At 50.1% G+C, this 17298-nt stretch overlaps 1 protein-coding gene and 1 pseudogene across 1 annotated transcript; one reads left to right on the forward strand and one right to left on the reverse strand.

The window, feature by feature from the left end:
• Positions 1 to 374: 374 nt before the first annotated feature.
• On the reverse strand, positions 375 to 4212 carry LOC130846826 (myeloid-associated differentiation marker-like). The gene is made up of 3 exons (XM_057725295.1): positions 4164 to 4212; positions 3737 to 3838; positions 375 to 1599 (listed from the first exon to the last, which is right to left on the reverse strand). Exon 3 carries the CDS (start codon positions 1595 to 1597, stop codon positions 515 to 517), a length of 1083 nt encoding a protein of 360 aa, XP_057581278.1. The 5' UTR covers positions 1598 to 1599; positions 3737 to 3838; positions 4164 to 4212; the 3' UTR covers positions 375 to 514.
• LOC130844544 (myeloid-associated differentiation marker-like) lies at positions 1596 to 9480 on the forward strand (annotated as a pseudogene).
• The last annotated feature ends 7818 nt before the right edge of the window (positions 9481 to 17298 follow it).

A 17298-nucleotide genomic window follows, 5' to 3' on the forward strand; every position in this document is an offset into this window, starting at 1 on the left:
GATCTACAGACATTTTTTTTTCTCCATTGAGAGAAAGGGGTTCAAATCCCTAGCTACAGACTCCACACCCTAAACCCACACACAAACCAACTAAGGCATCGCCAGGGGGACAGGCATGCTTCAGCAGTGAGGCCCCTCCGGAGGCCCAGGGTGTGAACAGCTGCACAGAGGGCTGTGTGATGTGGAGACAGCATCTTAGGAGGAGGGAGGGGGTGGTGGGCAGAGAAGGAAGAAATCTCAGGGTTCTGATAGATCAGAAGGACAATGGGAAGACGTGGTCAGGACAAAGGAGATGAGAAAACGGGGGACAATCAGAGAAGGGCCAAAAAGCAGAAAATATAGAAAAGATGGGAGCAGCAAGAGAAAGAGCCAAAACAGGGTGTGGGCAACCACACACAACAGGAAGGACCCAGAGCAGAAGGAGGGAAGAAGCAGGAAAGAGAGCGAGATGAGTGGGGAAGAATGTGAGAAGGGAGAGAGGGGACAGGAAGAGGACATCAGAGGCCATAAGAACTCAGAGGGAAGCAAGAATTGGGAGCCCCTGGGCTGATCCTCCGTCCCTGACAAAAACCTGGAGGGCCCAGTACACCGTGTCAGCCATGTAAATCAGCAGGTTGATGGCTGTCAGGATGGCCACAGCCAATTGTTGGTCCCAGATGCACATCGTGGAGGGGAGCTCATCAGTGCAGCTCACATCGCTGGACCGCTGGGGCTGGCCACCCAACTTCTCGCTGAACTGGTAGAGCGGCCAGAGGACCACAGCGCTGGTGTAGAGGAGGACGGAGAGCAGGCTCAGCCCCAGTAGGGAAATGCAGAAGAGGACAGGCTGCCTATTGTCGAAGTCAACCAGGCCCAGCAGGAGGGCCACGGTCCCCAGGATGAAGCAGATGGAGTACACGGCCACACACCACAACAGGGCTGGATGGGGCTGATAGACCTGGGGGCCGCTGATGAAGCCCAAGATGAGACTGGCCACGAAGCTCTCTAGCAACTTCAGCAAGCCATACATGGTGCCCATAAAACTGGTGATATCACCTGGCAGGTAACAGGCCCAGGTCCAGATCACTTCAGTGGCATAAGCCACAGCAGCGATGCAGGAGAATGCAGTGGCGGTGATGGCGTGGTCCTGGGTGGGGCCCTGAGACAAGAACTGGATGCAGGTGGTGGCAAAGAGGATGGAGGCCGAGAGGCAAAAGTGGGCAGCATAACAGGCATAGTTGATGGGAAAATTGTACCAGTAGAAGGGGAAGCAGGACTGGAGCCCACATAACTCGACTATGAGGATGAAGAGGGTCACGATGAAGCAGAAGGCCCAGGTGAATATGTACCAGTTACTTATGGCACCCCTCCAGGTGCCCACGCTGGCCACCAGGGAGAAGGCCGCACAGGTGGAGAGCAGCTGCAGGACGCGGAAGAGTCTCAGGATCTGGATGGGAGAGCACAGACCGGAGGCAGATGCTATGGCGGGGGTGGCAGTGGGCACGGTCATGAGCATCTCCTTCGATGCAATGGCAGTGGTCTTCGCTGATGTGGCTGAGCCCTGCCTGCCCAGCAGCCAGGCATGCAGACGCGGAAGACAGTGAGCTGGGAAGGGCATGGCTGGGACAAAGGAAAAAAGGAGGAGGTGAGTTATAAGGAGATGGTGGGGACTGGAGGAGATACTTCATAGCTGGATGATCCTGGGCAAGTTACTTAACAGTGTCTCAGTTTCCCCATCTGTACAATGGGCTTAATATCTACTTTGTGGTAATTGAATGAATAAAAGCATGTGAAGGGCTCGTCAGAGGGCCTGGCACATGGGACAGTCGGTTCATATCCGCTACCTTTTCCCCTCCCCCTCCCTCTCCCCTCAAAAGGTCCCAGGAAGGCCCTGACCACACTCTGGACATAAGCACATGCAAGCTTGATTTGCTCCAGATCAGGGGTTGCAAACCAGTTTGTACTGGAGGTGGCCCAGGGAAGTGCTTGGTTTCCTTTCACAGCATTTTCAGGAAGATATGGTGTAGAATTGGTGTTATTTCTTCCCTAAGTGTTTGGTAGCTGCAGTGTTTTCCTTTCACATGAGAATCCAGATTTCCAGCTCCTTTTGAAGTCTCAGGAGATGTGGTGTCACTGGGGTGCATTCCCTTAGGAGGGGCCGTGGCTGGAGCTGAGCAGCTGCTACGCCCTTTACTTTATATTGTTTACCATTCTCATCATTGTTTAGCATTTTCTATATTTTCTTCTTCTCGTGTATAACTGACATAAAGCAGGACTCTGATCATCTCACATGAGCCTGGTCTTCCCTCTTCGGCGTGGCCAGCCTTTCTGTCTGCTCACAGGAGTGTCCACCCCTCCATCCAGGGAGCATCCATGTCCTCAACCTCACATACAGCCTTCAGCACACTTCACATGCTCTCACATCATATTTACACATGTGTACATACATGCACACGTTTGTAGGAAATAGTAGATTATTTCCCGTTTTATAAACATGAGACTGTGTCACACACACTGCATCTTGCTTTTCTACCACCCCGGACAGATGCAGCTGGTCCTCTGCAGGGGGCCTTAGTCCTCTCCATCTCCTTCCCTTATCTCCTTCCCTCCCGGCTCCTGTGGGCCCTTGGACTGACCACCCTTCTCTAGATCAGTGGATCCTCCCCCGTGAGTCTCAGACACTGGGGACCACAGGGTTATGACAAGGGGTCCTTGGATCCATGTGCCCACCATGCTCTAGAGCAGGAGGTCAGCAAGCTCTCCTGGAAACTTTTAAAAATTATGACAAAGAATATCTTTTTCATTTCTGGAAATTCCTCTTGGTTTCCCAGGGCTACTGCAACAAATTATCACAAGCCTCCTGGCTCATCACAACAGGAATTTATTCCCTCACAGTCTGGAGGCCAGAATGTTGAAACAAGGTGTCAGCAGGGCTGTGCTGCCTCTAATGCCCCAGGAGAGGGACCATCCTTGCCCCTTTTAGCTTCTGGAGGCCCCTTAGCTTGAGGCAGTGTTACCCAACTCAGGCTTCCCTGCTCTTCACTCAAGAAGCCAAACACGGAGAGACAGGTGTTGGGCTTTGTCTAGAACAGGGCGCCCTTCATCACTAACAACATAATCGTCACCAGCGCCTGTGCATCAGCCCGTGTTGGGCGGTGGGTGAAAAAAGTACGAGTGAACATTTCTGCCATTTTTTGAGGATCACCTTGGTATGCAGGATGGGCATTTTTACAGCTTAGTAGGTGTGAGGTGGAAAACAGAGTATAAGTCCAAAAATAGCCAACTGGCTGTCCTTGTGCTTTCAGACCCCCTTCGGGGAATTGTCTTAGTGGAAATCCACCCCCATTCCTCCCCCTCCCCCAGCAGGGGACACACTCTGGACTAACCTAGTGCCCTGTCAGGTCTTAAAGGGAGAGGCTACTTCAGACCTCATTTCTTCCTCGTGCTGTGGGGCCCCTGAGGCTCTGCCGGGTGCACTGGGACTCCGCCTCCTTCCAGAGACTGCCGGAGGGAGGCCGTGGACCCCGGGCAGCCCCTGCCTGGGGTATCAGGATGGAAAGTACAGTGGTTGGGATGGATCAGAGCCCTAAGAAGCTGACCCTCTTCTTCCTCCCTTGCCCGCAAAGACATCTGTAAAGGGCGTCAGCTTTTCACAGTTCAGTTTCCCTTTTCGTACCATTAATTTAGTGCCCTAGTTGGAAGACCCCTCAGTAGGGAGCACCAGGAAGGCCTGCACAGGGAATTTCCTCCCACTCACCTGGTCCTTGACAAAACAGCTCTAACTGCAAAATTGTGGAGGCATTTAGAGACCCATTGAGGGGCCACCGTTCTTCAGAGTTGAAAACGTACGTCGGCCAGGCTGTATTACACAGACACACACAAAAAGAAACGTTTTTTTCTTGGTTATAGGGTCATAGATATAATTTTGCCCGTCTGCCAAAATACATCTCAGTAGATTTCCTGAAGGGATAGATGTAGACCCCCTCACTTCACTTCACTTGCTTCCCCAGAACAGATTTCAAACAAACAAACATAATCTTCCTCAAGGAGAGACTGGTACAGAGTCACAAACAAGCCATTTCCCGCTCCTGTGGTGTCCAAGTTGACCCCAAAGTTCCAAAGGACAAAGAATATACCCAAACGGGGGGGAACGGGGCTCCCGGGGGGCACACCCCTCTACTCACTCGGTCAAGAGCTCAGCTGGTCCTTGGAGGCCAGTTCCCTTCTCTAAACAGAAAGCAAAAGCAGGCTGTGAGCTGTGAGTGGGGAGGCGCTACCGGGGGGGGGGGGGGGGGGGGGGGGGGGGGGGGGAGGGGGGGGGAGGGAAACTTCCTGAAACTAACAAGTTCAGCAGCTGCTAGAGCAGGGCTGTAGATCCTCCCAGGCAGCAGCTGGCGCCCCGACCTTCCCAGCCGCACTCCCCTCTGCGCCCCAGGACCAGGTGGAGGGGCCGGGGCCTCGGGGACCTGAAGGTGCCCGGCTGCACAACACTGTCACCCAGCTCAGGCTTGGCTGCTTGGCCCCCAAGTAACACAATAGTGAGAGATACGGGTTGGGTAGAAGAAAAGTAACTTTATCTTAAGGAAGTGGGCAACGAGGGGAAAAGGTGGTTTACTGTGCAAAAGAATCAACCCCCAAACCTCAAGCTTTAGCCTGGATTTACACAAGAAGGGAAGCAGGAAAGGCTACAGGCTGCGTGCTGGGGGTGCCCTGCTCTTCTATTTTTTGAGACACTTACATTAACCACAAGGCACTTTGCTGGCTTTTAAACTTGAGTCTGGCTCTTACATTGTCCAGATCAGAGGGTCATTGTTCTAGGGGTCAGTGATCATAGATTTCCAGACAAAGAAGAATAAAGACAGAAACACAGCAAACAGGCAAAGCAAAACAGGAAACAGAACATCAAACCCCAGAACGGTGTTTAACTCTTCACAAGCCTTTGGTTGTGAAACAAGCGAGGTTACAACACCCCTGAGGGAGCCCTGCCTGACCATCCCCATCGCCATGTGCGCGTCCTCAGGCCTGGGCTCCACGCGCATCGTGGGCTTCTTCCTCTGCCTGGGGCAGCTGCTCTCCACTGCGTGCCCTTCTCGCTGGTGGCCAGCGAGGACACTCTGAGAGGGGGCGTAATTAACTGGTGCATGTTCATCTGGCGCTTCTGCTTCGCTGTGACTCTCCGCATCTTCATAGTGGAGTTTCGTGGGCTCCAGTCCCGCCTGCCCTGCTCCTGGGATGCCTTTCTCTATGCCCACGCCTTCTGCTTTGCCATCATCTGCCTCTCAGCCTCCATCATCTTCAGCACCACCTACAACCAGTCCTTGTCTCCAGGCACCACCAGAAACCACGCCATCACCACCAATGCATTCGCCTGCGTGGCTGCTGTGCTTTACACCACTGAAGAGGCCTGGATCTGTGCCCGGCCTGGAGACATGGTCTGCTTTATGCCCACCTTGCCAGGCGTGCTCAGGAGGCTGGAGAACTTTGTGGCCTGTGTCATCTTCGCCTTCATCAGCAGCCCCTACCTGTAACTGCACCAGCTGGCCCTGCTGTGGTGTGTGGCCGTGTACTCCGTCTGCTTCATCCTGGCGGCCGTGAACTTTATAGTGAACAGGTCTGACTGTGAGAAAGATGAAAAGCTGCCCGTCCCCTTCCCCAGTTTCTTGTCGGGGCAGACTGTGCTCTCCATCTTCTTCTATGCCTTTGCCCTGGTCTTCTGGCCACTCTACCAGTTTGATGTGAACTTTGCCTGGCAGCCCCAGCAGTCCAGCGATGTGAGCTGCAGTGATGGGCTCACCTCCTTGCTGTGCATCTGGGACCAATGACTGGCTGTTAGCCATGATGATATTGACAGCCATTAACCTGATGATTTATGTGGCCAACAGGACGTCCTTGGCCCGAGGGGATTTTGTAAGGACCAGGGATCGACCCAGGGGCTCCCAGTTCCTTTTCTAATTGGAAGTCTCTTTACCGAGTTTTGATGTCCTCTTCCTGGCTCCCCTCTCTCCCTTCTCACATCCCTCCTCATTTATCTCACTCTCTTTTCTGCTTCCTTCCTTCCTCCTCTCTGTCTCCTTCCTGTTGTGTGTGGTTGCCCACACCCTGTTCTGCCTCTTTCTCTTGCTGCTCTCATCTTTTCTACATTTTCTGCTTTTTGATGCTTTTCTGGTCATCCTTTGTTTTATTCTCTTCTCTTTCCTGACGACCACTTCCCATTTTTCTTCTTCTGATCCGTCAGGACCCTGAGACGTCTTTCTTCTCTGCCCACTACCCCCTCTCACCTCCTAAGGTGCTGACTCCACATCACACAGCCCCATGTGCAGCTGTTCACACCCTCGGCCTCCAGAGGGCCCTCATTGCCAAAGCATTGCTGTCCCCCTGGTGGTGCCTTAGTTGGTGTGTGTTTGTGGCGTGGGGGATGGTAGGGGTGGGCAGCTAGGCATTGGGCCTCAGTTTCTCCCGGTGGAGGGGTGTGTACATTGCACTTCCCCTTTAATTAAAAAACATCTCTGGAGGTCCGTAATTTCCAGTGCGCAGCAGGATTAAAGCAGAGACCTTGGGTCCCGGGGCCCCACCTGGTGCTCAGCCCCACCTAAGATTGGCTCCAGGATGTTTGCAGGCTTCCTAAACACCCACCGCCTAGAGGGCATCTTAAAGGAAGAAAGGGAACACTCTCTAGGGAATCCAGAAAGGAGCTGGCAAAGAACCCCAGGGTCCTGAAGACCACTGTCTGCAGTGTTGGTGAGGCGCAGCGATGCGGCCCTCCTGCCTCCGTGCTCACAACAGCATGTCCTGCCTCTGCAGGGAGAGGAACGTGGGCACTGCCAGCCGTAAAGCTGATGTCAGCCTGGGTGTTTTAGTTTCCTTTTCTTTTTTCTGATCACTAGGGCAAAAATTACTGGGGGACCCTGTTCTTAAAGGGGAGGTTTCTTTTCAACTTTCTCGGGCAGGCGGGGTGGGCGTGGGTGTTGCTGCTGCCACAGTCAGAGGAACTGCCCTGCTTGAGTGTGTCCCCGGCCTCTTGCTTTCTGCTGCTCTTCCTGCTTCTCTGGGACTCAGGCACAATGTGATCTATAAAATGTGTATATATGTTTTTAATTTCCCAGAACTTCTGTTTCCCATCAGCCCCTTTTGCCAGTCATAATAAAAAGTCTTGTCCCTTATCCCAAATCTGTAATGTTCTTTTGTTTAAGCTTTTAAAGATAAAAGAAAGAAACATACACAAGCCCCACAGAATCCCCAAATGCTAACTGCCTCAGCTTTGCCTAGAGCTCAGAGGCAGCCCAGCAGCCTTCCCTCCTCACCCAAACCGCCCTTTCTGTGACCCAGCCCACCGCCTCCCCCCCACCTCAGCCAGAGCCTGTGGAGTGTCCCAGCCTTAGGAGAGCAGAGGTTGGGCCCCCCCAATGCCCAGGATCCTCCCGCTAGATCTTGAAGGGACCCCGAGAGCTCCTGGATGCCTCTCGTTAAAGAGGCATGCTGTGTGCACGCTGTGTGTGGGCGCACGTGTGTGTCCCTGTGCGTGTGTGCCCTGAGACCTGCAGCCCTTTGCAGTAACGGATGGCCTGGAAGTCACCCCAAGCCTTCTTCCTCTCTTCCTCTCAGCCACAGAGGCTCAGAGCCCAGCATCCTAGTGTCCCAGGCCCAGAGGGGCCAGGCCAGCAGAGCTGTGGGGGAGGGGCAGGGGAAGGCCCTCCACGGCTGCCACTCACCCCTGTACTGGGATGGAGCATGGGACCCTCACCCAGTGGCGGGTTGGGTGGAGCTGACAGACGAGTAAGACAGCTGGTCCAGAGGATTTTGGCTCCTGTTACCAGGACTAGGTGAGTAACAGCACTTGAGCGGCCTAGTAATGAAATCCTCGCCCGATCTGGGACTGAGCATTCCTAGCCCTGGGACAAAATGGTCAAAAATGCCTCCAGAACCTTGACTGAAATTAAGACGTGAACAGAGGGGATTGTGTCATAAAGACTGTTGCCCACCACCCAGTCCTACAAGAATCAAGACACTTGCCACTGGAGTCACTGACCTGCTGTCCACCTTGAAAGGAAGTCACGGCAAAGGTCAGGAGGAGGCCTTTGTGCTCGGGGAATACTGGCAGAACCAGCCGTAGATAGCTAGGCATTTGCGGAGAATTTTTTATGAACACAGTCTCTTGCATCTTCCCATACTTAGAAAAGCACTAAAACCGTTAACTAAGATGCCTGTCCCTCCTGAAGGGCAGTAACCTGTCCCAGGCTGGGTGCTGGTTGCAGGCACCCCTTCCCCCAAGACACACACATGCTGGCCTCCCTGCTTACCTGTTCAGAACAGCCCTCAGAGCTTCCTGAGAGACTGCCTCCCTGACCATAACTCTCAGGTCGGCTCCAATAAAATTTCCATTTCTTTCTTAGATTGACTATTGACTAAATTTTCATCCACAAAAGCAAGTATGCATTGACCTCCGCAAGCCTGGGTGCCAGGAATATCATATACTGATCGGTTCGTGAATCAAATTGAACACCACCCATGGACCCCACTTCCCAGGAGGATGGAAATGCCTCTGTGCTTTAGTAAAAGAATTGCTGAGTAAAGCACTCACCTGAGGCCCTCATTGTCCAAGCCTCATGGTTCCTGAGGGCAGCTGCTCCACCCCTCCTGTTTGGGGGATTAAGGGTCATTAGTCACAATCCTAAGACAAAGTCCAGTCCCCTCGCTTTGGAGCTCAAAAGAAACTGTAAAGGTCCTCTGCTTAGTCCAAACCTCTCATCATAGAGGAGGTGCAGCTGGACCCCAGGGAGGGGGCAGGATGTGTCCAGAGTCACCCTGTGTCTGGCAGAGTCAGAGACAGGCCCCAGGTTTCCCAGTTCCCAGGCCGGCTGTCTTCCCTCTGCCCCACGCTGCTTGTTCCAAGTGTGGCAGCAGTATCCTCCAGGCTGGGATTCTGCCCCATCCACCCTAGTTCTGCCACAAACCTGCCATGACACCCTGAGGAGGTCACCTGCTGTTGGGTGAGGCAGTTTCCTTATCTACAAGATGGGGGAGGGGGGTGCCAGAGACCCCTGGTCCCCCCCAACCCTGCCTCTTCCTGGTGTCCCTGGACTGTGCCAGTCTTGGAGACTCAGACGTGTAGAAGGAAGCTGGTCCCTCCCCTCTGTGCACCCTCTCTGCTTGTTTCCCTCTTGGCTGCTGGGTCCTGGTTATTGGTTCCATCTTCCCTGATTAGACAGACCCCCTTTCCCACAACCTCTGCTTGCTGGTAAACATATTTCTCTTTCATAACATGGGCTTCCTCAGTCACTTACCAGTGGTCCAACTCTCCAGTGATGCTTTTCAAAAGAACAGACTGTTTCCAGGTGCCTCCACAGACCGAGGTCCCCCAGACACCCCTGTTCCTGCACATTCTTGACTTTCCAGTTCTTCAGCGTCCAGCTCAGCAGCTCCTATGCTCTCAGCATGTTTGGGGAGCTCATGTTTCCTTTAGGGAATGGAAAGTCCTTTCTGCTGGGGGTACAGAGGGGCTGATCCCAAGCAGGGGAAGAGGAAACGGAAGCCCAGAGTGAGAGACAGACAGACCTGGGATCCACAGTCACATGTGGTCCTGACACCACTCAAGTGGCCCCACAGCCCTGGTCTGGTCTCCCTGGGATGAACCGTGAGTATATGGAGAGCAGAGCCTAACAGATCAGGTTTCTAGCTCCAGTTTCCCCACAGGATAACTCATGACCACAGATAAGTCTTGCCCCTGATCTGAGCCTCAGTTTTCCATTGATAAAATAAACAGATTTGGTAAAAATCATGGTTTTTGAGCTGTGTTCTCTGGAGCTCTAGGTTTCTGGTGAGGCTGTGGAGGTTGCACGTAGGGTGTTGGCCTCACCCACCACCTTCTCTAACCAGAGCAGCCTGGCATGCATCAAGCTTCCACCAAGATCTCATGTGAAAATAAGATTGGAAAAATTGGAAAAAACCCAAGTGCTCATCTTCAGGATTCCGGTTAATAAACCAACCATAGTGGAGCCATAAGAGGGTTTCCATCCTGTACAGCTGGAAAAAGTGAGGCTGCTCTCAAGTAATGATAAGGAAATATCTGCAGGATATATTAAGTGAAAACGCTAAGATACAGATCAATGTAGAAGATGCTATTTTTTATGTAATTAAAGGGGGAGAAATAAAATTAAAGACATCTGTATACATTTGATTTGCATTAAGAAGCACAGGAAGGGCCCAGGTAAGTGCAGTGGAGCAGTTACCTGGTACTGATGGGGGCAGGGAGCTGCAGGGAGTGTGGATGGGGCCACACGTAGAAGGGAGGTTTCTCAATGTGTGGCTTTTTAGAGCATTTAGATTTCGAACCATGTACATATATTACCTTTTTAAGAAAATAAAGTTTAAGTTTGAAAAATATACCAAGTGGAGAAGAAGGGTCAGAGGAGGGAGAGTTGGCCAGATGGTCTCCATATTCCCTGCAGCCTTGATGGACAGGCTGCAGGAGAAGCTGAGAGATGCCCACACATGCCTGTTTTGAAAGGCAGAGGGAAGGGAGGTGCCTTGGGTCCAGGGGTCTGGGGAGGGGAGCTGCGGCCCCCAAGCCCACCTGCTGGGCGGTCAGGGCCTCCCCCCCACCCTTTAGCACACAGTCAATGAATCAGTCCCCAGGACTCAAGCCTCAGGTCTTTTCAGTGCTCCCTGCCTGGCAGGACTTCCTGTCTCCCGGGGCAGAGGCCAGAGGCTGCCCTCATCAGCCAGCCAGAGCCTCCTCCACGCAGGGGTGGCTCCAGCTGACGCCACCCCCAGACTGTGGCCTGAGCCGCATCCAGAACAGAGCCCAGGGCACAGGTGTTCCCATTCTCTGGCTCTGCACCAGCTTGTTGGAAAAATCAGAGCCAGCCTTCCTCAATCCACCTTTGAGAGGAGCGAGGAGGGGCCCTTCCCTCCTGGGGCCTCAGGCACTTGGCTACCAGCCTTGAGTGGGGGGGGGGTCAGTGTGGGCAGCTTCCACTGTTAATCTTTGCTGCCTTGTCTGTGCCGCTGAGTCCTGTACAGAGGTCCCTGTAGAGAGGCTGGTGGGCCAAGGAGAGAGTGTCAAGTCTCCATCAGGTCCTGCCGAAGGTCTCCAAGCTCTCTCTGGCGCTTTCGGTTGGCTTGCTAGTGATGTGATCTGACTGGGACGGGGGCGCGGCTGCAGGACCTCTGGGTGGGGCACTGCAGCCAGACCAGGACTCACAGGAGCCAGGAGATGATTCCTGGACCCAAGAGAGGAGGGAAGGGGCTCAGCATGTACTGAGGTTCTATTACCTGCTGAGCTTCGCAGGAAGACACACCTGTATTCAAATGCAGGCTCTGTCAGGGGTCTGTGTGACCTTGATTAAATTACCTAACGTACACTCAGAGCCTCAGTCTCAGCATCTATGAAATGCTGATGGTCACAGTAACACCCCTGCAGGCGAAATGAAACAGAGGTCACACGTCACCTGGTTAGACAGTGCAAAAACGTACTGGCTACTCTCCCTTTGGGTGTAAGTTACAAGGTCAATGCCAGGCAGAGTTTAACCTCCTGAAGCCACATTCCTGGTTCCAATCCCAGCTCTGCCACTTTCTACCTGTGTGATCCTGGGCAGTTACCCTCCCTGTGCCTGTGAAGATGGGGACAGTGAGCACAGAGTTCATAGGGCTGCTGGGAGGGACAAATGCATCCAGAGCAGTGCCTGACCTGCAGTGAGCACGACACGTGGGACCTCTTAGAATTGTTGTGTCCACACCTGCCCCGCTGCAGCCCACGTCCTCAGGGACCCTTTCTTAGCTGAGAAAACCTGTGCGCTGTAAGCTGAGGTCTCTACTGGAGCCAGGCTGGGCTGGTGAGGGTTTACCTCAGCTGGTCTTTTCTGGGTCTGCTCCTGACCAGGGGTGGGGAGGTGGGGAGGGGGAGCGCAGATCAAGGCATCCCGTCACCCCCACTCCAGCCAGCATCTGTTTCCATAAACCCCTCCAGGGCTTTGTCTGGAGGGAGAATGAGTTTCCTCAGGCAACAGTTTTCTCCAAAACCACCCATCTGGGCAACCAGCTGCTCATGGGGTGGGGGTGGGGGGTTCCTCTGGGCCTCCTTCCATTCCCTCATTGGCCCTGACAAACCCTGTTAGCACTACTACCAAGTGTAGTCACTCCCCTTGTCCCGGCTGCAGCCCACCTGCCCCTTGGGCTCCCAGCTGCCCAGTGCTGCCAGCAGCACGCCATTCCTCAGGCCCCCTGGTGACCCCAGTGGTCCAAGTCCATGCTGAGCTGGGCCAGCTGCCCATCAGCCTGAAATGTTGCAGAAATCGGTCCATCGAGAAACCAAGCACCACACTCGGAGGGTTGGAGAACTCAGGTTTGTTAAGCTGGAGCCCCCAAGTGAGCTAATGCTCCAAAGTTCTGGGCCCCAAACTCAGGGGGAGCTTTACTTTTATAGTGCACATGTTTACAGACCATGGAAGTTTCCAAACAGAAACTTACAAGGGCAGGTGCAGAACATTCCATTTTTTAGCAAAACATCTTAAAGTTACATTGGATTGCTAGGTCATCCTGTTTTTTTGCTTTTCTTGGCAGAGCAAGCGTATTTCACAAAAGCAGAACAAGCATGGAGTTATTTCTAGCTGATTGTAGGTTTCTAACTTTCCTCTTCAATCCCCCCTCTTGAAGCCCCTTAAATCCTATAAAGCATCAACTTCTTGATCTTCTAAGCCCAGGGGATGATAACCTCTTAGGGCTAGGGGATGTGTGGTGGCCCTCCTATCTGCAGTGGCCTCAGCTAGGCTGGAAACTACCCTCATGAATAAGGGCAAGAGGCAAGGTAAAAGGAGACAGGTCTCAAGGAGGAGTAGGACTATTCCCATAAGCATTTTGAATCCACCTAGGTAAGAAAACTAACCCCCAAATAGTTCTCCAGGATTCCATCCTTTCCAAGTCTGGACTGGGACATGAGCTATTTTAGTCATCTTGTCGATTATCTCTTCTATAACCTTGCCCTTGTCATCTATCTGTAGGCAGCAGTTACTGAGATTGAACTTCCCACAGACGCCCCCCTCTGCAGCCAGTAAGTAATCTAAGGCCAGGCGATTCTGATAAATAGCATTACGCAGCTTGGTTTGTTGTCCTGCCAACAAGTTAAGAGCCTTGGCCGTTTCATTAGTAATGATTTCAACCACTGCCTGGAGCTGGATAATTCTGTTAAGCATGTAAATTGGGGTTCGGTAGCCCCAGGACCTATCTTCTGCCCAACTGGTTGGCCCATAATATTGGATTATGCGTTCAAGAGGCCTCTCATCATTTTTCCAATTTCCAATCTGTAGAGATCTGCGCTTCCTGGTGAGGCCTCTGCCTTCAGAAACTGGGAACCCTAATGATTCACCTTGGGATAAGGGGAGTAGGAAAAAGGAGAGGCGGATAGTCCCCAGTATGCATACCCCTGACCAGTTGGCTGGCAGGACTGAAGGCATTAGCCCCACAAATCCAATATAACCCTTCTGGAGCAGGCCACTGGCCTTCAGTGGACAAGTCATTCCATCTGGTCTTTAAACTGGGGAAGCTTGCTAGAGAGTGAGGATTGGGCTCTGTATAGTTTGGGCTTCCCCACCAATCAGAAGTATGAGTAGTTGTATTATAGTGTTTTTGGCCTAGGCAAGTGAGATTTCCTACTGGAATATTGAATAATGGGCCCCACCGCGCTAGGCAATTCGTGCTGATTATGGAAGTCTTTAAATGCCAAACCCCGACCCTGGTTGTCTTGAATACCCCTGAGTTGTGGAAGGGTCTCTGGGGATCTAATTCTTTAGCTTCCCAGGGCCATTGGTCTCCCATATTAGTTCCTCCACACACATAGCAAGAGGTAGTCATCAATGTCTGGGCGATGGTTTCTGCTAGGGCTATGAACAGGTTGTTAGTTCTGACTGAAATAGGTGGAGGACCACTTTCTATCTCTTCATAAAAAAGAATGGAAGAGCTTGTGTGTAGAAGCCTGGAGTGGAAGAGAAATACTCCAGAAACCCAACACAGCTCCCGGGTCAATACCCCTCCCGTTGCTATAAATACTGATTTTGAGACCATTTTTCCATTTTGAGTCTCCGGGGTGGAAAATAGTGAAATTGACAGGATTACATGTCCCTAGTTTGCAGTGGGGGTCAACAGCTTCTTTTTGAAGGAGAGCTATCTTGCTTTGACTCTCCCAGGTTGTCCATGTGACACGACTCCAGTAAGGGCAACCAAAGCAGGTGGATGGGGCTGGGGCCTCTTCATACCTATATTTGTCATTGAGTCTATACTCTTGTTCCCATGACAAGCCCCCACATTTTATAGTTGTCCGGGGGTTCTCGTTAATAGCGACACACACATCAATGTGTACCGACACCAGACATTCTAGATTTGTTTTTTTTTTAAATTTTATTTATTTATTTATTATTTTGGGGGGAGTACACCAAGTTCAATCATCTGTTTTTATACACATATCCCCGTATTCCCTCCCTCCCTCGACTCCCCCCCCCACCCTCCCTCAAGTTCCCCCCACCCTCCCCGTCCCAGTCCTCTAAGGCATCTTCCATCCTCGAGTTGAACTCCCTTTGTTATACAACAACTTCCCACTGGCTATCTATTTTACAGTTGGTAGTATATATATGTCTGTGCTACTCTCTTGCTTTGTTTCTGCTTTCCCTTCACCCCCCGCCCCTCCCAAACCTCGAGTTCTCCAGTCCATTCTCTGCATTTGCGTCCTTGTTCTTGTCTTGTCACTGAGTTCATCAGTACCATTTTTAGATTCCGTATATGTGAGTTAGCATACAATATTTGTCTTTCTCTTTCTGACTTACTTCACTCTGTATGACAGACTCTATGTCTATCCACCTCATGACATATAGCTCCATCTCATCCCTTTTTATAACTGAGTAATATTCCATTGTATATATATGCCACATCTTCTTTATCCATTCATTTGTTGATGGGCATTTTGGTTGCTTCCATGTCCTGGCTATTGTAAATAGTGCTGCAATAAACATTATGGTACATGTTTCTTTTGGGATTATGGTTTTCTTTGGGTATATGCCCAGGAGTGAGATTACTGTATCATATGGTAGTTCTATTTGCAGTTTTTTAAGGAGCCTCCAAATTGTTTTCCATAGTGGCTGTACCAACTTACATTCCCACCAACAGTGCAGGAGAGTTCCCTTTTCTCCACACCCTCTCCAACATTTGTGGTTTCCAGATTTTGTGATGATGGCCATTCTGATTGGTGTGAGGTGATACCTCATTGTGGCTTTGACTTGCATTTCTCTGATGATTAGTGATGTTGAGCATCTTTTCATGTGTTTGTTGGCCATCTGTATGTCTTCTTTGGAGAAATGTCTATTTAGGTCTTCTGCCCATTTGTGGATTGGGTTATTTGCTTTTTTGGTATTAAGCTGCATGTGCTGCTTGTATATTTTGGAGGTTAATCCTTTGTCCGTTGTTTCGTAGGCAACTATTTTTTCCCATTCTGAGGGTTGCCTTCTAGTCTTGTTTATGGTTTCTTTTGCTGTGCAAAAGCTTTTCAGTTTCATGAGGTCCCATTTGTTTATTCTTGATTTTATTTCCATGATTCTAGGAGGTGGGTCAGAAAGGATCTTGCTTTGATGGATGTCATAGAGTGTTCTGCCTATATTTTCCTCTAGGAGTTTTATAGTGTCTGGCCTTACATGTAGGTCTTTAATTCATTTGGAGTTTATTTTTGTATATGGTGTTAGGAAGTGTTCTAATTTCATTCTTTTACATGTTGCTGTCCAATGTTCCCAGCACCACTTATTGAAGAGGCTGTCTTTTTTCCATTGTATACTCGTGCCTCCTTTGTCAAAGATAAGGTGTCCATATGTGTTTGGGCTTACTTCTGAGTTCTCTGTTCTTTTCCATTGATCTTCCTTTCTATTTTTGTGCCAGTACCATACTGTCTTGATCACTATGGCCTTGTAGTATAGTTTGAAGTCAGGAAGCCTGATTCCACCAACTCCATTTTTCCTTCTCAAGATTGCTTTGGCTATTCGGGGTCTTTTGCATTTCCACACAAATCGTAAGATTTCTTGCTCTAGTTCTGTGAAAAATGCCATTGGTAATTTGATCAGGATTGCATTGAATCTGTAAATTGCTTTGGGTAGTACAGACATTTTCACTATGTTGATTCTTCCAATCCAGGAACATGGTATGTCCCTCCACCTGTTTGTGTCGTCTTTGATTTCTTTCATCAATGTCTTAAAGTTTTCTGCATACAGATCTTTTGCCTCCTTAGGCAGGTTTATTCCTAGGTATTTGATTCTTTTTGTTGCAGTGGTGAATGGGAGAGTTTCCTTAATTTCTCTTTCTGCTCTTCCATTGTTAGTGTATAGGAATGCAAGAGATTTCTGTGCATTAATTTTGTATCCTGCTACTTTACTAAACTCATCAATGAGTGCTAGCAGTTTTCTGGTAGAGTCTTTAGGGTTTTCTATATATAATATCATGTCATCTGCAAAGAGTGACAATTTTACTTCTTCTTTTCCAATTTGGATTCCTTTTATTTCTTTTTCTTCTCTGATTGCTGTGGCTAACACTTCCAAAACTATGTTGAATAATAGTGGTGAGAGTGGACAACCTTGTCTTGTTTCTGTTCTTAGAGGGAATTCTTCCAGTTTTTCCCCATTTAGAATGATGTTGGCTTTTGGTTTCTCATATATGGCTTTTATTATGTTGAGGTAATTTCCTTCTATGCCCATTTTCTGGAGAGCTTTTATCATAAATGGATGTTGAACTTTGTCAAAAGCTTTTTCCTCATCTATTGAGATTATCATATGGTTTTTATCCTTCATTTTGTTGATAGGATGTGTCATGTTGATTGATTTGCATATATTGAAGAATCCTTGCATTCCAGGGATAAACCCCACTTGAGCATGGTCTATGATTTTTTTAATGTGCTGTTGGATTCTGTTAGCTAGTATTTTGTTGAGGATTTTTGCATCTATATTCATCAGTGATATTGGTCTGTAATTTTCTTTTTTTGTGACATCTTTGCCTGGTTTTGGTATCAGAGTGATGGTGGCCTCGTAGAATGAGTTTGGGAGTGTTCCGCCTTCTGCAATATTTTGGAAGAGTTTGAGAAGGATAGGTGTTAGCTCTTCTCTAAATGTTTGATAGAATCCGACACCAGACATTCTAGATTTGTAATTTGCAATTCTGATTGATCAGAAGCCCTCCTTCTTGGTGCCAAACCTCTAGCCAATTCTCACTGGGGGGAGGGGAGAGATTGGAGGTCTAAACAGATATATTGACCTGCTTGTTGATAAATAGAATAGGTCATTTTGTTATGTACACAGGTTC

This window comes from Hippopotamus amphibius, chromosome 2 (assembly GCF_030028045.1).
Source record: "Hippopotamus amphibius kiboko isolate mHipAmp2 chromosome 2, mHipAmp2.hap2, whole genome shotgun sequence".
NCBI classification, from domain to species: domain Eukaryota; kingdom Metazoa; phylum Chordata; class Mammalia; order Artiodactyla; family Hippopotamidae; genus Hippopotamus; species Hippopotamus amphibius.